The sequence below is a fragment of the Triticum dicoccoides genome, chromosome 3A, assembly GCF_002162155.2.
Source record: "Triticum dicoccoides isolate Atlit2015 ecotype Zavitan chromosome 3A, WEW_v2.0, whole genome shotgun sequence".
Classification (NCBI taxonomy): Eukaryota; Viridiplantae; Streptophyta; class Magnoliopsida; order Poales; family Poaceae; genus Triticum; species Triticum dicoccoides.
Window position 1 is genome coordinate 542,817,156 of NC_041384.1, and position 18,233 is coordinate 542,835,388.

Here is an 18,233-nt window from a genome sequence, read left to right on the forward strand (position 1 = left end):
CATTAAGTGTAGCTTATGATCAAACACATGATCATCAATGTCTCATGAGCAATGACATAGTATCTCACACAAAAGCAAACAAAGTTCGAAAAACCACCAAATAAAACAAGAGAGAATAAAAGCAACACTCTCTCTCGAAGCCTATGATCTATACATTTTCTCCCCCTTTGGCAACAAGTTACCAAAAAGTTCCTAGAAAATGCATAGTGCTAAGTCGACACTCAGGCTTGAGCTTCAGGTGGTGGTGGAGTCCGGAGCACTCCAAGGACGAAGCCTTCTGTAGACGTGGTCGGAGTCGAGGCTGAAGTGGACGCTGGAGCTGGTGGAACTGAGGCTGTAGCTAGTGCAGACGTGGTGGCTCTGGGGTCAGCAACTGGCACTACAAACGACCTCGGACCTCGTGGCACTCTGGCAAAGGCATCAGTTGTAGTCTTGCCTCTCCTCTCCTGCATGTCATCCTGGAGCTGCTCCACTGCAGTCTGAATCTCTGTGACTTTGACATCCAAGTCATAGAACTTTTGTTCCATGATCCTCTCTAAGCTTGCCTGGTTCTGAGTTAGGGTGGCTAGTCCTTGCTCAATCCGCAGGGTGGATGCAATCAAGTAACCAAGCTGCTCTTGTTTGGTTTTCAGGAAATATTCAGATGCCTCCTCTTGAGTAGGCATCTTGGCAGCTTTCTCCTTCCTTGCCTTCTCCTTCTTGGCTTGTGCTTGTGCAGACGATGGTTCATTCTCAGTCATAACAACTTGATTATCTTCAAAATCTGGACGGATGGGCAGGTGTTCCTTGTCCAATAAGTATATGCCCGTGCCCATCTTAGAGTTGATGAGCTCCTGAATCTGTGGGGCATATCCACAGCTCCTCTTCTGCTCTGCTGCTGTCCTCTTGATTGTTTCAATCATAAGGCTCATGACTTTGAATTTCTGTGGCACGTCAAAGATATGAAGCAAGTTGATCGCGTGGCCCCTGATCATCTTGTGATCTCCAGACTTGGGCAATAGGGTGTGCCTAAGAATCCAGTTGATGGTTGGCAACCCTGACAGAAGATAGTGTACTGAGCCAAACTTGAACGTATCAAGTGCTTCATTTGGAATCTCCTTGTACATGTTTGTCATTGAGTTGTGGTCCATCTTCTTCTTGGCATAAATGTCCAAGTCATCCTCATGCTCCTCTGGGGCATTGACCAGCTGAGCCCATTCAGCAACTGTAGACTGGTACCTCGTACCTTCTGACATCCAAATTATCCTACCATCTGGATAAAAATGTGCTGTGGAGTAGAACTGCATGATAAGGTCCTCGTTCCACTTTGTGAGCTTCTGCCCAACAAAGTCCTCTACTCCACATGCCTTGAAGCTGTCCTGCACTCCAGGGTAGTACTCTTTGTTGTCCTTGATGTATTGCCAATCAACCCATCTCATATCACATACAATTGGCTTCTTGTCCAATAAGACTGTCTGATAGAAGTCCTGCTATTCCTTAGTGTGGAACCTGTAGTCAACAGCAGTCCTCCTCCTTGAAGCATACGGATCTGCTTCTCTCCACTTCCTCAGCCTTGAGTCTCTCCTGAGCTTCATATCCTCAGCCACAGGATGAGCATCGTTGTGGTCTGGGATCTTGGGCTTGAGTTTTCTGAGAACTTGCTCTTCATCATCTTCTGCAGTGTCAGGCACTGGGGCCTTGTTCTTCTCAGCAGTTGGGATGCTTCTTGTATTCCTCTTTGGTTTTGGCTTTGGAGCTGGCTTGGCCTTGGAAGCAGCTGCCCCTGATCTTATGGCATCACCCATCAGCTTGGGTGCCTTAGGTGTTGGTGCAGCTACCTCTTCTTCTTCCTCCTCATCTTCCATGATGGAAGCCTTGCCAAGCACTCTGGCTACAGTTTTCTTCACCCTTTCTTTCCTCTTCTTGCCTTCAGCAGCAACTGGCTCAATGGGAGTGGGCTTCTCAGTTGAAGCTCTGGCCTTTGACATAGGCTGCCTGCCTGCTGGCCTTTTGATCTTTAACCCTGGCTTTGTGCCCTGTGCTGGCTCAACTCTCTTGGAAGTTGCTTCCTCTTCTGCCACATAATCCTCATCTTCTGAGTCTGAGGTTCTCTTCTTTCTCTGTCTTGTGGCAGCTTTAGGAAGATTGCTAGGGGTGCTCCTGCTGCCATCATCTGAGGAACTTGAGGGACTAGTGCCCTCACTCATCTGCACTTGCTGCTCTGACAAGTTCTGGCTATCACTTTGGTCTGACATGATGCAAACTCTGACTGCTGACCCTGTGAACAGGTTATAGATGAGATAGAGTGGATGAGCATCACAAAATGCAGAGATTTTTGCAAAAGAATAATTCAAAAACTTAGTTTTAGTTTCCCACTGAAAGCATCTCGGATCTACCAATTTCTAAACTCGGTGATACCGAAGCAGTTTTGGCACCTAAACTAGTGGACTCGGTCAGACCGAGTCACAGTTCGGTGGCACCGAGACTGCTAGGGTTTCACAGTGTTCCAAAATCGGTCACACCGATAAGTAATTCTCGGTCAGACCGAGTCTCACTTGTGCAATGGCATAAGCCAAATCGGTGGGACCGAGTTTTTCAACTCGGTGGGTCCGAGATGGTTTCGGCGGAAACCTAACCCTAAAATTTTCGAATCAAACCTAATCTACGAGCGCATTGACTGGATAGGAGTGTTTCAATCGTGGCAAGAATCATGATGATCACAATGTGCTAAGAATCGGATTGGAGAATAGCACAAAGATCGAGTCCATACCCTAGTTCGGCGGAGACTCGCTACGGCGGCAACAGCGGGGTAGAATTCCCGTTGATGGCGACGGAGACCAGCGACTGGAGGCGGCTGGCGGCGAGGAGACGATCCGGAGACCACGTTGGTAGAGCAGGCTATCGCGCGGGCGAAGGGGTTCGGAGAAATTTCCAAATTTTTGCCCGTGACTATATATAGCCCGACCCTGTCGGTGTGACCGAGTGGAACAACTCGTTGGCACCGAGATGCAAAACTGTATACAGTTGTTGCAACTCGGTGTGACCGAATGGTTCAAATCGGTTGCACCGAGATCGAAAACCTAGATCAACTTAATGATCTCGGTAGGACCGAAAGTAGGGTATCGGTCAGACCGAGAATCATAAAGAGGTTTTGGAAGTTTAAGTCTATGACGAATCGGGGACTCCGAGCGCTCCTCACACAGAGTGGTTCGAATCTGACTTGATCAAATTTTGTGATGTAGCATGAATAGAGTTTGAGACGAGAAAAGCATAGATAGCTAGAGGAGGTTCTTAGGCATTCTTGTCCATCCACTTGGCAAAAAGAAATAAAACCAAACAATCAAAACAACAAGTGGATGTCCTCGAATGAGTAAAATATGCAACCAGCATGCTCACACAATAAGATGGCAAATGAAATATGTGACAAGGCATGCACAACCAATTCTAGCATCTATCAAGCAATTTGCGATGACAAGGTCATCTATATATGAGTATATTGACTTAGGAGTCAAGTGAGAACACTTGATCATAGGTCATACTCATCGTTTAAGCTCAAGTGGGTTACCACTTTTACATAAAGTATTGTTGTGTTCACATCTTTAGAGTTGCTTTAGCTCAAGTCTTAGAGTAAAGCTCCCCCTAGATGTGATATCCCCCCTTAGAGGGATGAACTAACCTCGGGTTTTGTCGATGATGACTTCATGTAGATGTTGAAGATGTGCATGCTCAATGTTGATGTAGATCACTTGGAGCTATCCATTTGAGTGAATTGCACTTTTAGTACCTGCATGGGTTAGTCCCACAAGGAACAAACAAGGATATCCATAGACATAGAGTGATGCACACACAAGATGATGTCCATGAAAACTTTTAGGTTACCTTGTCCCTTGTCTTACCAACAAGAGGGTTTGTGACTCCTTGAACTAGTGCAAGATGTGGAAGTTGATTGCACCTGTTCTTGCCAAAATGATAAGAGTGAAGTATGTTGGCGGAGTCACCCTCAAGAACTCTCTAGTTCTTCTTTTGGATCCACACCATCTTGATGGGAATCCTTGGAGTTGTAGTCGTACTTGATGAAGTGGAACTTGAAGTAGTCTTGGGAATCCACTTGACTAAGGTCTTAGGAGCTTCTTCAAATGCATCAATTTCCTCTTGAAGCTTGTCCTTGCCTTTTTGCTTGTAGTCTTGTGGTGGAAGATCATCTTGAGCTTGTGTCCCCTTGAAAGAAGTATCATACTTCTCTTGTTGAGGAACAAACTTTGTCTTGGGGTATTGATCTTCTTTCCACTCAACTTCATTGGCATTGTGTCTAACCATGGGAGGACGGACTATCTCAAAGACTTCATAGTAACTTTGTTTAGTGCTTGGATTCTTTCGTCAAAATTGGAAGAACCATGCACACTACCTTACCGTCGATAAATTTGTTAGATGAACATGCTGATTGTGTATGATGATTTGCACATTTTTCACTACTGTCAATGGTTGGTGTTGTTGGATAGATGGTGGTATTGTCAATGGTATAATTTTTGGTACTGCACTTTTTCTGCTACAATCTTTGGTACTGTCTATCTTTGTAGTTCAACCCTTTTTTAGCGAATGAAACTTTAAAACCATTCTATTTGTAATATGTAACACTTGATGATATTCGTAAATCACTTTCATGCTCATATTCGACCAGAAGCGGTTCAAAACAACAAAGTGTTAATAATTTTCAAACAATTTCTATCTAAGCGCAATATAGACATTTAAGTGCACAACTCAATCCACAGTCTCAGAAAAGAACTCAATGGCATTTTACGTAATCCTGTGCGAAAAGAACTGGCTCTGAATATTAGATAGTTCTACTCTTTGGCTCATGTACTGTTTTTTTTTTATAGTATAAATTTTTTGGCTCATGTACTGTTGGTACACCACGGGTGGACCGCAGGAGACCTGCCGCATCCGATTAGCATAAACTATTCCAACTGGGCCACAGCTCCAGAAAAGATATATTATCTCCGGATCAAACTAGCAAGAGCTCTCCCCTTTCACATGGAGCTGCTCGCTTTCGCTTATCCCATCCGTTTCTGCTTGTTCCGATCCAAGAATACATATATGACTGGACCACGTGGATGGATTTGGACAAAGTTCACTGTAACCCACACATATCTTAATACTAATGAAAGTAGTAAAAACGCAGCTAGTGACCGTACTTATACTCTTTATATACATACACTCGGAGATCCGATCAGGTCGGAGACTTTTCAGCCTCCCGTTTACGTGGAGTGCTAATTAACCCCTCTGATCTGGTGGTGGATATATCCTCCAACAAAAGTATCGATCAAGCTCAGCCAGAACGCCAACCATTTTAAATTCAATCAAAAGGAGAAAAGAAAGAACTCAGCAGGCAACAACAGCATCTCCATTTTCAAAACCAGCGGGAGGCCGGAGCGGCCGTGCCTCAAGTGTTCTATCTATCCGGGAAGGGAACTCGCCGCTGGGTCGAGGTGGTCGTTAGCACGTCAAGTTGTTTTTTCTCTCGAGCTCTCGTTAGCACGTCACGTTGACGTGGACGCGCGAGCGTGAAATCCGTAGCTATCCGGGCGTCCGCCTACAAAAGGGGCAAAGCGGTGCCATCATCTCCACTACTGCTCAGATTAGTCCTGACTCCTGAGCGGCTGAGCCAATCATACAGTGCGGCGTGTGCGAGCAGAGCTTCTATCTAGCAGAGAAGGGAAGGAGCGGGCAGGATGCTGGAAGGGAAGGCGACGGTGGAGGACACCGACATGCCGGCCAAGATGCAGCTGCAGGCCACCTCGGCGGCGTCCAGGGCGCTCGACCGCTTCGACGTCCTCGACTGCCGGAGCATCGCGGCGCACATCAAGAAGGTGAGCAACCATCCCAATCCCGCCGCCCAAATCTACACCTCCTGAATCTGCAGGTAACAAGCTAGGACAGTGCAAGCGCTGCCGAATGATTGGATCTGATTCGGACGGCTGCGCTGCAGGAGTTCGACACGATCCACGGCCCGGGGTGGCAGTGCGTGGTGGGCTGCAGCTTCGGCTGCTACTTCACGCACAGCAAGGGGAGCTTCATATACTTCAAGCTCGAGTCGCTCCGGTTCCTCGTCTTCAAAGGCATGGCGGAAGAGCAGCCGCTGCCGTGCTGATCTGCTGCGCCCTCTCCTGTTTTAACGGCCGTGTGGACTACTCGATGATTATGGGGCGGCAGCTAGCTACTACTAGTATCAACTCCAAATGCGCCAATGTAACTTATTTCAGCTTTGCATCGCAGTTCGCGACTGCGGTCTGAAACTCTGAATGCGTTGGATTTGTGGAATTGATTTTCTAGCATGATGTTCCACTTTTGATTCAGATGAATACAGATAAATTATGCTTCAGTATTGGTGAAGAATTGCTGCGGAATCAGTTGGCTTTTGGCTAATCGTAACTCACCTGTAAAACATAAGGAGATAAACGCGCTCCCTTTTTAGCTGCAAGAATTGGTGAAGAATATATATAAATAAAAAAATCAACAACAGAAATAGGATTTCCGACCTACCGGATTCGAACCAGAGATAAACGCGCTCCCTTTTTAGCTGCAAGAATTGGTGAAGAATATATATAAATAAAAAAATCAACAACAGAAATAGGATTTCCGACCTACCGGATTCGAACCAGTGACCTAAGGATTGATCTGCATATACTACAGTCCTCCGCTCTACCAACTGAGCTAAGGTCGGATTGATGTTAGGGCGTCGTATCGAACATAGATTAAGGTGAGAACCATTTGAGTCCAATTAATTAAAACTTGGTTTATGCATGAAAAAGGCTTCGCTCGCTCCAAAACCTCTTTTATCCGAGTGCAGCATACAATTTGATGGGAGGGGATTGATGACGAGGTTAGTACAATACCTAGCACTGGGGCAATTCGATCATCGAATTTCGATGAGGCTGCAATCAGATAAACCGGCCACTGAGCAAAGAAGTACTCCCTCTGTCACATAACATAAGATCGTTTTGCAAACTGTTTACGCGTGCCGGGAGGCTCGGGCCCTTGCAGATGATCTTGGTATTACCAAAGTATGTGTGGCTTCAGATTGGCAGGGTGTGATCAAAGATATCTCACAAGGCACGGCGGAGCACATGGAGCGATCGTCACGGAAATAAAGGGTAGCATGACTGGCTTTTAGTCATGCAAGTTCCTTCTTTAACGTTTTTAGTTAAACAAATGTACAAGCAACTCATGGGGCCAACTCAAGGAAATTCTTTGGTTCAAGGATTGTGGAAAGCTGCTAGCAGAACCACAAGATCTTCTTTTATCTACTCCTCTATGACAGAGTCGATCAGTATAAGAAGCTTCCTAAAAAGGAAGGATTTCTTCCTACAATCTAACTGTGCACTATGCAATGACCAGACCGAAGAAACCATACTCCACCTTTTTTGTGACTGTCCTTTTGCCCAATCGTGCTGGGAATACATTGCCCCAAATAGATCAAGAGATCTGTCTTTGATGAAATTACTCTCCCTCGGTGCATAGCTCGCGGCTTCCCTAGGCCGGGTCCTCGCCTCCGCTGCCGCTTGGGTGTCTCCTGTCCCTGGCCTCTGCTGACGCTGCTTCTGTCAGCGACACGCCGTCAACCTCGACTGCTGATGTGGGCACGCCGTTCCCGACTCTTGCCGGTGCTGGTATGTCCTTCTTGACTCATGTGGAAGGCCCACCGTCACCCCCGGCTGCTGCTGCTAAAGCGCCGCCCACAACTCCTGCTGCTGAAGCGCTGTCCACCGCTCCTGTGGAAGCGGCGCCGTCCTCAGCTCCTGTCCATACTGTGACGGGTCTTGACTTGGAGCGACCTGTTTCGTGGAGCTCCCTTACTGACGACGAAGAAGATGACGACGATGATGATGAGCTGGCCACACAGACGCCACCGCCAGCTACCAAATCCTCGGTTTCGGCTACTCGGCAGGACGTGGTGTGTGATGCAGATATATGCGGAGGTTGGCAGTGAAGGAAATATGCCCTAGAGGCAATAATAAAGTTATTATTTATTTCCTTATATCATGATAAATGTTTATTATTCATGCTAGAATTGTATTAACCGAAAACTTAGTACATGTGTGAATACATAGACAAACAGAGTGTCAATAGTTTGCCTCTACTTGACTAGCTCGTTGAATCAATGATGGTTATGTTTCCTAACCATAGACATAAGTTGTCATTTGATTAACGGGATCACATCATTAGAGAATGATGTGATTGGCTTGACCCATCCGTTAGCTTAGCACAATGATCATTTAGTTTGTTGCTATTGCTTTCTCCATAACTTATACATGTTCCTATGACTATGACATCATGCAACTCCCGAATACCGGAGGAACACTTTGTGTGCTACCAAACGTCACAACGTAACTGGGTGATTATAAAGGTGCTCTACATGTGTCTCCAATGGTGTTTGTTGAGTTGGCATAGATCGAGATTAGGATTTGTCACTCCGAGTATCGGAGAGGTATCTCTGGGCCCTCTGAGTAATGCACATCACTATAAGCCTTGCAAGCATTGTGACTAATGAGTTAGTAGCGGGATGATGCATTATAGAATGAGTAAAGAGACTTGCCGGTAATGAGATTGAACTAGGTATTGAGATACCGATGATCGAATCTCGGGCAAGTAACATACCGATGACAAAGGGAACAACGTATGTTGATATGCGGTTTGACCGATAAAGATCTTCGTAGAATATGTAGGAACCAATATGAGCATCCAGGTTCCGCTATTGGTTATTGACCGGAAGTGAGTCTCGGTCATGTCTACATAGTTCTCGAACCTGTAGGGTCCACACGCTTAACGTTCGGTGACGATCAGTATTATGAGTTTATGTGTTTTGATGTACCGAAGATAGTTCAGAGTCCCGGATGTGATCACGGACATGATGAGGAGTCTCAAAATGGTCGAGACATAAAGATTGATATATTGGACGACTATATTCGGGACGCTGGATGAGTTCCGGGGGTCATTCGATATTTATCGGAGTGTCGGGAGGTTATTGGAACCCCCGGGGGAACTAATGGGCTAACATGGGCCTTGTGGGAGAGAGAGGAGAGGGCCTAGGGCTGGCCGCGCCCCCCTGGGAGTCCGAATTGGACAAGGAGGGCCGGGGGGGGGGGGACGCCCCCTCTTTCCTCCCTCTCTCCCTCTCCTTCCTTCCCCCTTGCCCCTTCCTAGTTGGAATAGGAAAAGGGGAGTCCTACTCCTACTAGGAGGAGGACTTCCCCTCTCCTTGGCGCGCCCCAAGGCCGGCTGGCCTCCCCCTTTGCTCCTTTATATACGGGGGCAGGGGGCACCCTAGAACACACAAGTTGATTGTTTCCAGGCGTGTGTGGTGCCCTCCTCCACCATAATCCACCTATTGTACAGTGCTTAGGCGAAGCCCTGTTCCGGTAGCATCATCATCACCGTCATCACGCCATCGTGCTGATGAAGCTCTCCCTTAAGCTCTACTGGATCATGAGTTCGTGGGACATCACCGAGTCGAACGTGTGCAGATTGCGGAGGTGACGTACCTTCGGTGCTAGGATCCGTCGATCGTGAAGACGTACGACTACATCAACCGCGTAGTCATAACGCTTCCGCTTACGGTCTACGAGGGTACGTAGACAACACTCTCCCCTCTCATTGCTATGCATCACCATGATCTTGCGTGTGCGTATGAATTTTCTTGAAATTACTGCGTGATACGTCTCCAACGTATCTATAATTTTTGATTGTTCCATGCTATATTATATTCTGTTTTGGACATTATTGGGCTTTATTATACACTTTTATATTATTTTTGGGACTAACCTATTAACCGGAGGCCCAACCCAGAATTGTTGTTTTTTGCCTATTTCAGGGTTTCGCAGAAAAAGAATATCAAACGGAGTCCAAACGGAATGAAACCTTTGGGAACGTGATTTTCGAAACGAACATGATCCATAGGACTTGGATCCTACATCAAGACATCAACCAGGAGGCCACGAGGTAGGGGGCACACCTACCCCCTGGGCGCGCCCTCCACCCTCGTGGGCCCCCTGTTGCTCCACCGACGTAGTCTTTCCTCCTATATATACCTACGTACCCCCAAACTGCCAGATACGGAGCCAAAACCCTAATTCCACCACCGTAACTTTTTGTATCCACGAGATCCCATCTTGGGCTTGTTCCGGAGCTCTGTCGGAGGGGGCATCAATCACGGAGGGCTTCTACATCAACACCATAGCCTCTCCGATGAAGTGTGAGTAGTTTACCTCAGACCTACGGGCCCATAGTTATTAGCTAGATGGCTTCTTCTCTCTTTTTGGATCTCAATACAAAGTTCTCCCCCTCTCTTGTGGAGATCTATTCGATGTAATCTTCTTTTGTGGTGTGTTTGTTGAGACCAATGAATTGTGGGTTTATGATCAAGTTTATCTATGAACAATATTTGAATCTTCTCTGAATTCTTTTATGTATGATTGGTTATCTTTGCAAGTCTCTTCGAATTATCAGTTTGGTTTGGCCTACTAGATTGATCTTTCTTGCAATGGGAGAAGTGCTTAGCTTTGGGTTCAAACTTGCGGTGTCCTTTCCTAGTGACAGTAGGGGTAGCAAGGCACGTATTGTATTGTTGGCATCAAGGATAACGAGATGGGGTTTACATCATATTGCATGAGTTTATCCCTCTACATCATGTCATCTTGCTTAAAGCGTTACTCTGTTCTTCTGAACTTAATACTCTAGATGCATGCTGGATAGCGGTCGATGTGTGGAGAAATAGTAGTAGATGCAGGCAGGAGTCGGTCTACTTGTCTCGGACATGATGCCTATATACATGATCATACCTAGATATTCTCATAACTATGCTCAATTCTGTCAATTGCTCAACTGTAATTTGTTCACCCACCATAAATACTTATGCTCTCGAGAGAAGCCACTAGTGAAACCTATGCCCCCCGGGTCTATCTTCCATCATATTAATCTTCCAAATACTTAGTTATTTCCTTTGCATTTTATTTTACTTTGCATCTTTATCATAAAAATACCAAAACTATTATCTTATCATATCTATCAGATCTCACTCTCATAAGTGACCGTGTAGGGATTGACAACCCCTTATCGCGTTGGTTGCGAGGATTTATTTGTTTGTGTAGGTGCGAGGGACTCGTGCGTGGCCACCTACTAGATTGATACCTTGGTTCTTAAAAACTGAGGGAAATACTTACGCTACTTTGTTGCATCACCCTTTCCTCTTCAAGGGAAAACCAACGCAAGTGCTCAAGAGGTAGCAATCCGTTCCCCAACAGTGGCATCAGAGCCAGGTCTATGCGTAGATGTTATATGCATGAGTAGAACACAAATGAGTTGTGGGCGTGGGTATATACACATTGCTTGCCGTCACTAGTTGATTCTTAATTCAGCGGTATTGTTGGATGAAGCGGCCCAGACCGACATAACACGTACGCTTACGCGAGACTGGTTCTACCGACGTGCTTCGCACACAGGTGGCTAGTGGGTGTCAGTTTCTCTAACTTTAGTTGAATCGGATTCAATGAATAGGGTTCTTTCTGAAGATCAAAAAGCAATCACTATACTACGTTGTGCTTTTTTATGCGTAGGTAAGAACGGTTCTTGCTCAGCCCGTAGCAGCTACGTAAAAACTTGCAACAACAATGTAGAGGATGTCTAACTTGTTTTTGCAGGGCTTGTTGTGATGTGATATGGTCAAGATGTGTTGTTGTTGTATGATATGATCATGTTTTTGTTGAAGTTATCGGCAACTGGCAGAAGCCTTATGGTTGTCTCTTTATTTCATAAGATGCAAGCGCCAAATAATTGCTTTACTTTATCGCTATGCGATAACAATAGTTGCAAGAGCAATAGTTGGTGAGACGACCATGTGATGACACGTTGATAGAGATCAAGATGATGGAGATCATGGTGTCATACCGGTGACGATAGAGATCATGACGGTACTTTGGAGATGGAGATCAAAGGCGCAAGATGATCATGGCCATATCATGTCACATATTTTGATTGCATGTGATGTTTGTCCTTCATGCATCTTATTTTGCTTAGTTCGGCGATAGCATTATAAGATGATCTCTCACTAAATTTCAAGGTATAAGTGTTCTCCCTGAGTATGCACCGTTGCGAAAGTTCATCGTGCCGAGACACCACATGATGATCGGGTGTGATAAGATCTACGTTCACATACAATGGTTGCAAGCCAGTTTTGCACACGCGGAATACTCAGGTTAAACTTGATGAGCCTAGCATATGCAGATATGGCCTCGGAACACTGGAGACCGAAAGGTCGAGCGTGAATCATATAGTAGATATGATCAACATAGTGATGTTCACCATTGAAAACTACTCCATCTCACGTGATGTTCGGACATGGTTTGGTTGATATGGATCACGTGATCACTTAGATGATTAGAGAGATGTCTATCTAAGTGGGAGTTCTTAAGTAATTTGATTAATTTAACTTTAATTTATCATGAACTTAGTCCTGATAGTATTTGCATAACTATGTTGTAGATCCATATTTCGTGATGTAGCTCCCCGTTTATTTTTGATATGTTCCTAGAGAAAAACTATGTTGAAAGATGATAGTAGCAATGATGCAGACTAGGTCCATGATCTGAGGATTATCCTCATTGCTGCACAGAAGAATTATGTCCTTGATGCACTGCTAGGTGACGGACCTATTGCAGGAGCAGATGTAGACATTATGAACGTTTGGCAAAGCTCGGTGTCGGTGTAAAAACCGGCGGATCTCGGGTAGGGGTCCCGAACTGTGCGTCTAAGGCGGATGGTAGGAGACAGGGGACACAATGTTTTACCTAGGTTCTGGCCCTCTTGATGGAGATAAAACCCTACGTCCTGCTTGATTAATATTGATGATATGGGTAGTACAAGAGTAGATCTACCACGAGATCAGAGAGGCTAAACCCTAGAAGCTAGCCTATGGTATGATTGTATGTTGTAGTTGATGTTGTCCTACGGACTAAAACCCTCCGGTTTATATAGACACCGGAGAGGGTTAGGGTTACACAAGGTCGGTTACAAAGGAGGAGATATCCATATCCGTATTGCCTAGCTTGCCTTCCACGCCAAGTAGAGTCCCATCCGGACACGAGGCGAAGTCTTCAATCTTGTATCTTCATAGTCTAACAGTCCGGCCAATGGAGATAGTCCAGCTGTCTGGAGACCCCCTAATCCAGGACTCCCATAGTAGCCCCTGAACCAGGCTTCAATGACGATGAGTACGGCGCGCAGTATTGTCTTCGACATTGCAAGGCGGCTTCCTCCTCCGAATATACCACGGAAGAATTTGAACATAAGGATAGTGTACGACCCTGCAAAATAAGTTCCACATACCACCATAGAGAGAATAATATTTCCACAAATCTAATTTGCTGACTTGTTTTGGCAGCACGACATTGTGCCATGGTCCGATGATTATTCGAACCATTTCCTTTAACTAGCCCCGCACATAACGCGAGGCAATTTTTCGACACGTCTTGTCAAAGCAAAGATCGTGTCCCCTTATCACGGGATTCTCATCAATACGGGCGTGGGTAACCCAACCGTGTCTAGGACTCCTAGATTATAGGCAAGTCCCAAACGGCTACGGAGAGGACGCTTGATATTCACCCTCTTTATAAAGGGACAAGGCTTTTACTTTTTTTCCTCCCGTGCTCAATCGAATCCTTCCCCCGCCTCGAGTTCTAACACCCAAAGCCCAGGTCAGGTGCTCCGGATCTTCAATCATGTCCGGATCTAGCCTTCAAGGCCGATGGATGCCCTCCTCCGTTACGGAAGAAGACATCAAGAAGTTGAGGGAGGCCAGATACCTGACCATCAAGGTTTCACATCGGCTGCCTGCCCAAGGGCAGGTCGTCCCTACTCCTGAACCCAACGAAGACGTTGTGTTCATCTCCCACTTCCTCCGAGGACTAGGCCTCACTCTGGATCCCTTCGTTACGGGGTTGATGTTTTATTATGGGCTAGATTTCCATGATCTAGCCCCAGACTCCTTTCTCCACACCTCGACATTCATTGTCGTGTGTGAGGCCTTCCTCCGCATTACCCCTCACTTCGGCCTATGGCTCAAGACCTTTGACGTGAAGCCGAAGATGGTCGAGGGGCAGTGTGCAGCATGCGGAGGCGCATTAATAAGCAAGATAGTAGGAGCTTCGTGGCCCAAAGGTTCCTTTCCAGAGGTGTCCGGATTATGGCAACAGGAGTGGTTTTACATCACAGCTCCCAGAAGTGCCAAGTGGGTGGCTGCCCCTGCTTTCCGCTCAGGCCCTCCACCACAACTGATCTCATGTATTAGCAGAGGGCTGAGCTGGGGTCCTGCCAAGGACGTGCCTATACTGCAAAGCCGCATCCAAAATATCTTCGAAGGAGATTTCAGTTTGATTATGGTGGCGCAAGTCATGCTGATTCGTCGAGTCCAGCCTTGCAAACGTCGGCCCCTCCGCATGTGGGAGTTCAACCCAGAAGGGCCGCGTACTATTCAGAATTTCCTCGGCCTGACGCACAAGGAGATGTACAAATCATTCTTCGGACCCCAAATAGAGTGTCCGGATACCACCAAGGACGTGGGCCTGAGCAGCGACCGTATCGCCGACCAAGTAAGTAATCCTTCAGCCAAACACACCGTCTTTTGTTTACCACGACGTTATTCTGAGAAATCTCTCTTTGACCAGGACTGAATAACAAAGGCGAAGATGATTCGGTGTTCGGCCCCCCTTCCTGAGGGTTTGGAAAATTCGGTACTGGAAAAGATGCTCGAGCAAGCACCTTGCCCAGAGCCCTCAAAGGAAGACGAAGAGGGGAATACTGAGGGTGAAAGCGGACCTCCATCGCTACCCATTCTGACCGAGGGAATGAGCGCCTCCATGAGTGAGGATAATCGAGGGGAGGAATCGGACATTCTCTCACCCCGGGGAAGGAAGAGGACTACCTCTGAAGATCCGGAAACCAAGGTTTGCAAGCGGGAGAAGAAATCTCCGCTAGAGGGTCCTGCCTTGGAGGGTGCTCTTGCCGCACAAAGTTCGCGCGGGGATCAGCCCTCCAACGAGCTGTAATTATTCAGAAAGTACTTTAATAGTGGAGATATACTACCTTGCCTCTGAGGAAAATAACCGAAGTATTTATTGTAGTTCAGATGTTAGCCCTTCTCAGCAGAGCTCATCTTCGGGGGATCTTCTTCCGGAGATGATGGAGAGCGAAATGCCTCCCCCGGACTCCTCTGCTCAAGAAGCGAGCGACCTTGAAGTGTCGTCCCGGAGGGCCTCTCCGGATCCGGTGAGGCCAGAAGATAATCCTATAGTCACCCGAAGTCCCCAGCGTCCGGCTCTTGAAGAGAGCAAACAGAAGAGTCCGACACCGTCTGGTATGCGGTCGGACGTACTGAGAGAGCTGTTGGAGCGAGCGACCATCTCATAAGAACACCGTACATTGATGGGTACGGTGATGGAAAGGATCTCATCTGCCGAAAGCGGGTTGCATGATGCCTTTATGAGTCTACTGACGGGCTTTGAGGTACGTAAAATGATGTACATTTGTGATGGTACCGCACATTTTTAGGTGTGCCCTGTGTAGATAGTAGCCCCTGAGACTCTGGTTGTCGCCGAGAACGGCGGCAAATAGAGGATCGTAGTCCCAGGCAATAACCGTACCGCTTTAATATGCAGGTAGTGGGAGCTCCGGTGGCTAGCCGGACTCATGAATTTGCCGAACTGAAGCGGCAACTGGATGCGGCGGATGCCGACATCGAGCTTGTTAACAAGAGGCTTGACGAGGCACAAGGTAAGTGTTATTTTCTGGTGAATGCCACATAGTAAGAGCAGCATGATGCCAGTATCTTTAATATGTTGTGACTGCAGATGGAGCTGCCACCATGGAAACCTTGCGGGCAGAACTTGCCCGAGCCAAAGAACAAGCAAGGATTAGTAATGCGGCTGCTTTGAAGGCGGCTGAGGAGTTAAAAGCCGAGAAGGCCGCGCATTGCGAGAGCAAAGAGAATATGGCCAAGATGGCCGTAGAATTAAAAGACACTACCGACCGTTGCCAGTTCCTTGAAAAAGAGAACCGATTGAAGGCAGTGGACCTTGAAAAGGTCACAATGGCGAACAAAGACACCCGCTCTGCTATGAGAGCGAAGGAGGAGGAGCTGCGTGAAGCTAGGGATATTGCGGCTGGGAAGCCCTTCATGCTGCGAAGAAAGTTCGGAGATCCACGGTATGCCACTCTGGATCGGCTGTGGAGTTCGGCAGACACATATATGGACTTGGTGGCGAGCCCTGCCGATGCGGCCAAATACTTCCAAGGTCAAACAGATCGTGAAGTGGACAAGCTGTTCTGGTTGCAATTCAACGTTCCAGAGCGTCCGATTCCATTGACTGATCAGCTAGCTGAATGAGCCGAACTAAATAGGTTGTCCGGACTCGCCATGAGGTCTGTCGTGGATCAGCTATGACCGGAAAAGCCGAAGCCGAACAGCTATTTCAGCTTAGTGCAACAGTTCCTTGGTGCGGTGCCGCGCATCAATGCGATGAAGAGGTCGGCGTGCATAGAAGGCTCGCGGATGGCCCTCGCCCGTGTTAAAGCATACTAGGCGGAGATGGATGCTACCACTGTTGCGGCGCAGGGTTCGGCCATAGGCCGAGTGGCTGCCGAGCACTATTTCGAAGAGGTTCTCGAGGGTGCTCGTTTGATAGAGGCCCAGTGTTCGAAGAATATTATGTTTGAGTGACATGTATTCCCATTGTAAACACAATGTTTTTATGAAATTTATTAAGGATGCGTTTATACTTTTGCCTGAAAGTAATATAATGCCTCCTGTGCGGCCGTTTATGTATACATTTGTATAACCTGAAAGATTGCAGTCGTCGGCTTCATCCCCCACACATATAATGCGGAGGTGTTCGTAGAATACGCATGTTCACACTTAACCCAACGTCTTGGTCCTATTAAGGAGGTGATAGCACAGTGAACGAGGCAACCGGACTATAATGCTTTAACACTTTCACTTAGCCATAGGTGTTTGACGATGGGGCTACTATATAGCCCCTGTTGGCTCCGCACTCTCCCGAATTTGGGGTGCGTACATGCCTCGCCGGGAAACGACCCTTCGTTAAGGCGGAGGAATTCTAACATTCCGATAGGTCATCGAGTGGTTGACCAGTCTCACGCTATATCATGACAGTCAGTTTTCGGCTTTCTCTACTGAGGTGCTCGTCTAGATGACCCGGGGCACAATCACAGTAGTTCTCCTAGTGCTACCTTAGCCGATAGTGTAGAACGTAAGGTACCAAAACATAGGAGCCGGGCAAACCCAACATTTGACCAAAGACATGATTCGGAGCTGATGCATATAAGGCCAAACTCGCGATGCCGAACACTCCCTAAGGTATTCGGTCTTTATTGTATAAACCGGGCCTAAATAGTGCCCTTTGTAAGAAGCCCCTGGTGTCCAGGTACATGCATTATTCTGACGTGGCCACATGCCAAGACGCCAGCATCCTTCTCAATTGTACTGAGAATCCGAGGGATGTGTATCAACAAGAGACAGTAAAAAAGGTTGACGCAGGGTCTTAATCTAAAAAGAATCCTTGGGGCGGGTCCCTGCTGCACGTTTGCGCCTGTGTCTCCGTTGTGCCGTATCCTGGACGGGTGTAGCACGATGGTCATCTGTAAAAGAGAGAAACTTAGGTGAAAAGTTGTCGTGCAAAAAGGTAGGTTTGAAGAAACCATGTATAATTCAAGATGAGTAAAAATTGCCACTTGTCTGCGCGCGTTGAGCCCCTTGTATTTGTGATAGGGGTGTGGCTTATCAAACCTGTGTGAGTTGCATACGGCTGCGCCGGACTCGTCTAACCGTGTCCGTGGTCTTGACGACCTATCAAATGCTTTAGCTGGTGAGGCCCTTTTTAGTGTGCGGCTACCAAGGCAGTCGCACTCTCTTCGGCGCGCAGGGATCGCTTAATATTTCCATTTACTGTAATGATGCCACGTGGATCGGGCATCTTAAGCGTAAGGGAATCGTAATGCGGTATTGCATTAAAGTGAGCGAAAGCTTCACGTCCGAGTAGTGCTTGATAGCCACTTTGGAACGGAGCAATGTGGAATGTTAAATTTTCGCTACGGAAGTTATCGGGGAAGCCGAATATAATCTGTAGTAGCAGGGAACCCGTGCAATGAGCCCCTAGGCCTGGCGTTACTCCTTTAAGGGTAGTATTGCT

At 47.0% G+C, this 18,233-nt stretch overlaps 1 protein-coding gene and 1 non-coding gene across 2 annotated transcripts; one reads left to right on the forward strand and one right to left on the reverse strand.

The window, feature by feature from the left end:
- Nucleotides 1-5,590: 5,590 nt before the first annotated feature.
- Nucleotides 5,591-6,358, forward strand: LOC119269061 (dynein light chain LC6, flagellar outer arm-like). Its single transcript, XM_037550807.1, has 2 exons — nucleotides 5,591-5,846; nucleotides 5,966-6,358. Exons 1-2 carry the CDS (start codon nucleotides 5,709-5,711, stop codon nucleotides 6,125-6,127), a joined length of 300 nt encoding a protein of 99 aa, XP_037406704.1. The 5' UTR covers nucleotides 5,591-5,708; the 3' UTR covers nucleotides 6,128-6,358.
- A 256-nt stretch (nucleotides 6,359-6,614) lies between these two features.
- Nucleotides 6,615-6,700, reverse strand: TRNAY-GUA. Its single transcript is given in 2 exon segments — nucleotides 6,615-6,650; nucleotides 6,664-6,700. It is a non-coding gene; the product is annotated as a tRNA-Tyr (tRNA).
- Between the last annotated feature and the right edge of the window lie 11,533 nt (nucleotides 6,701-18,233).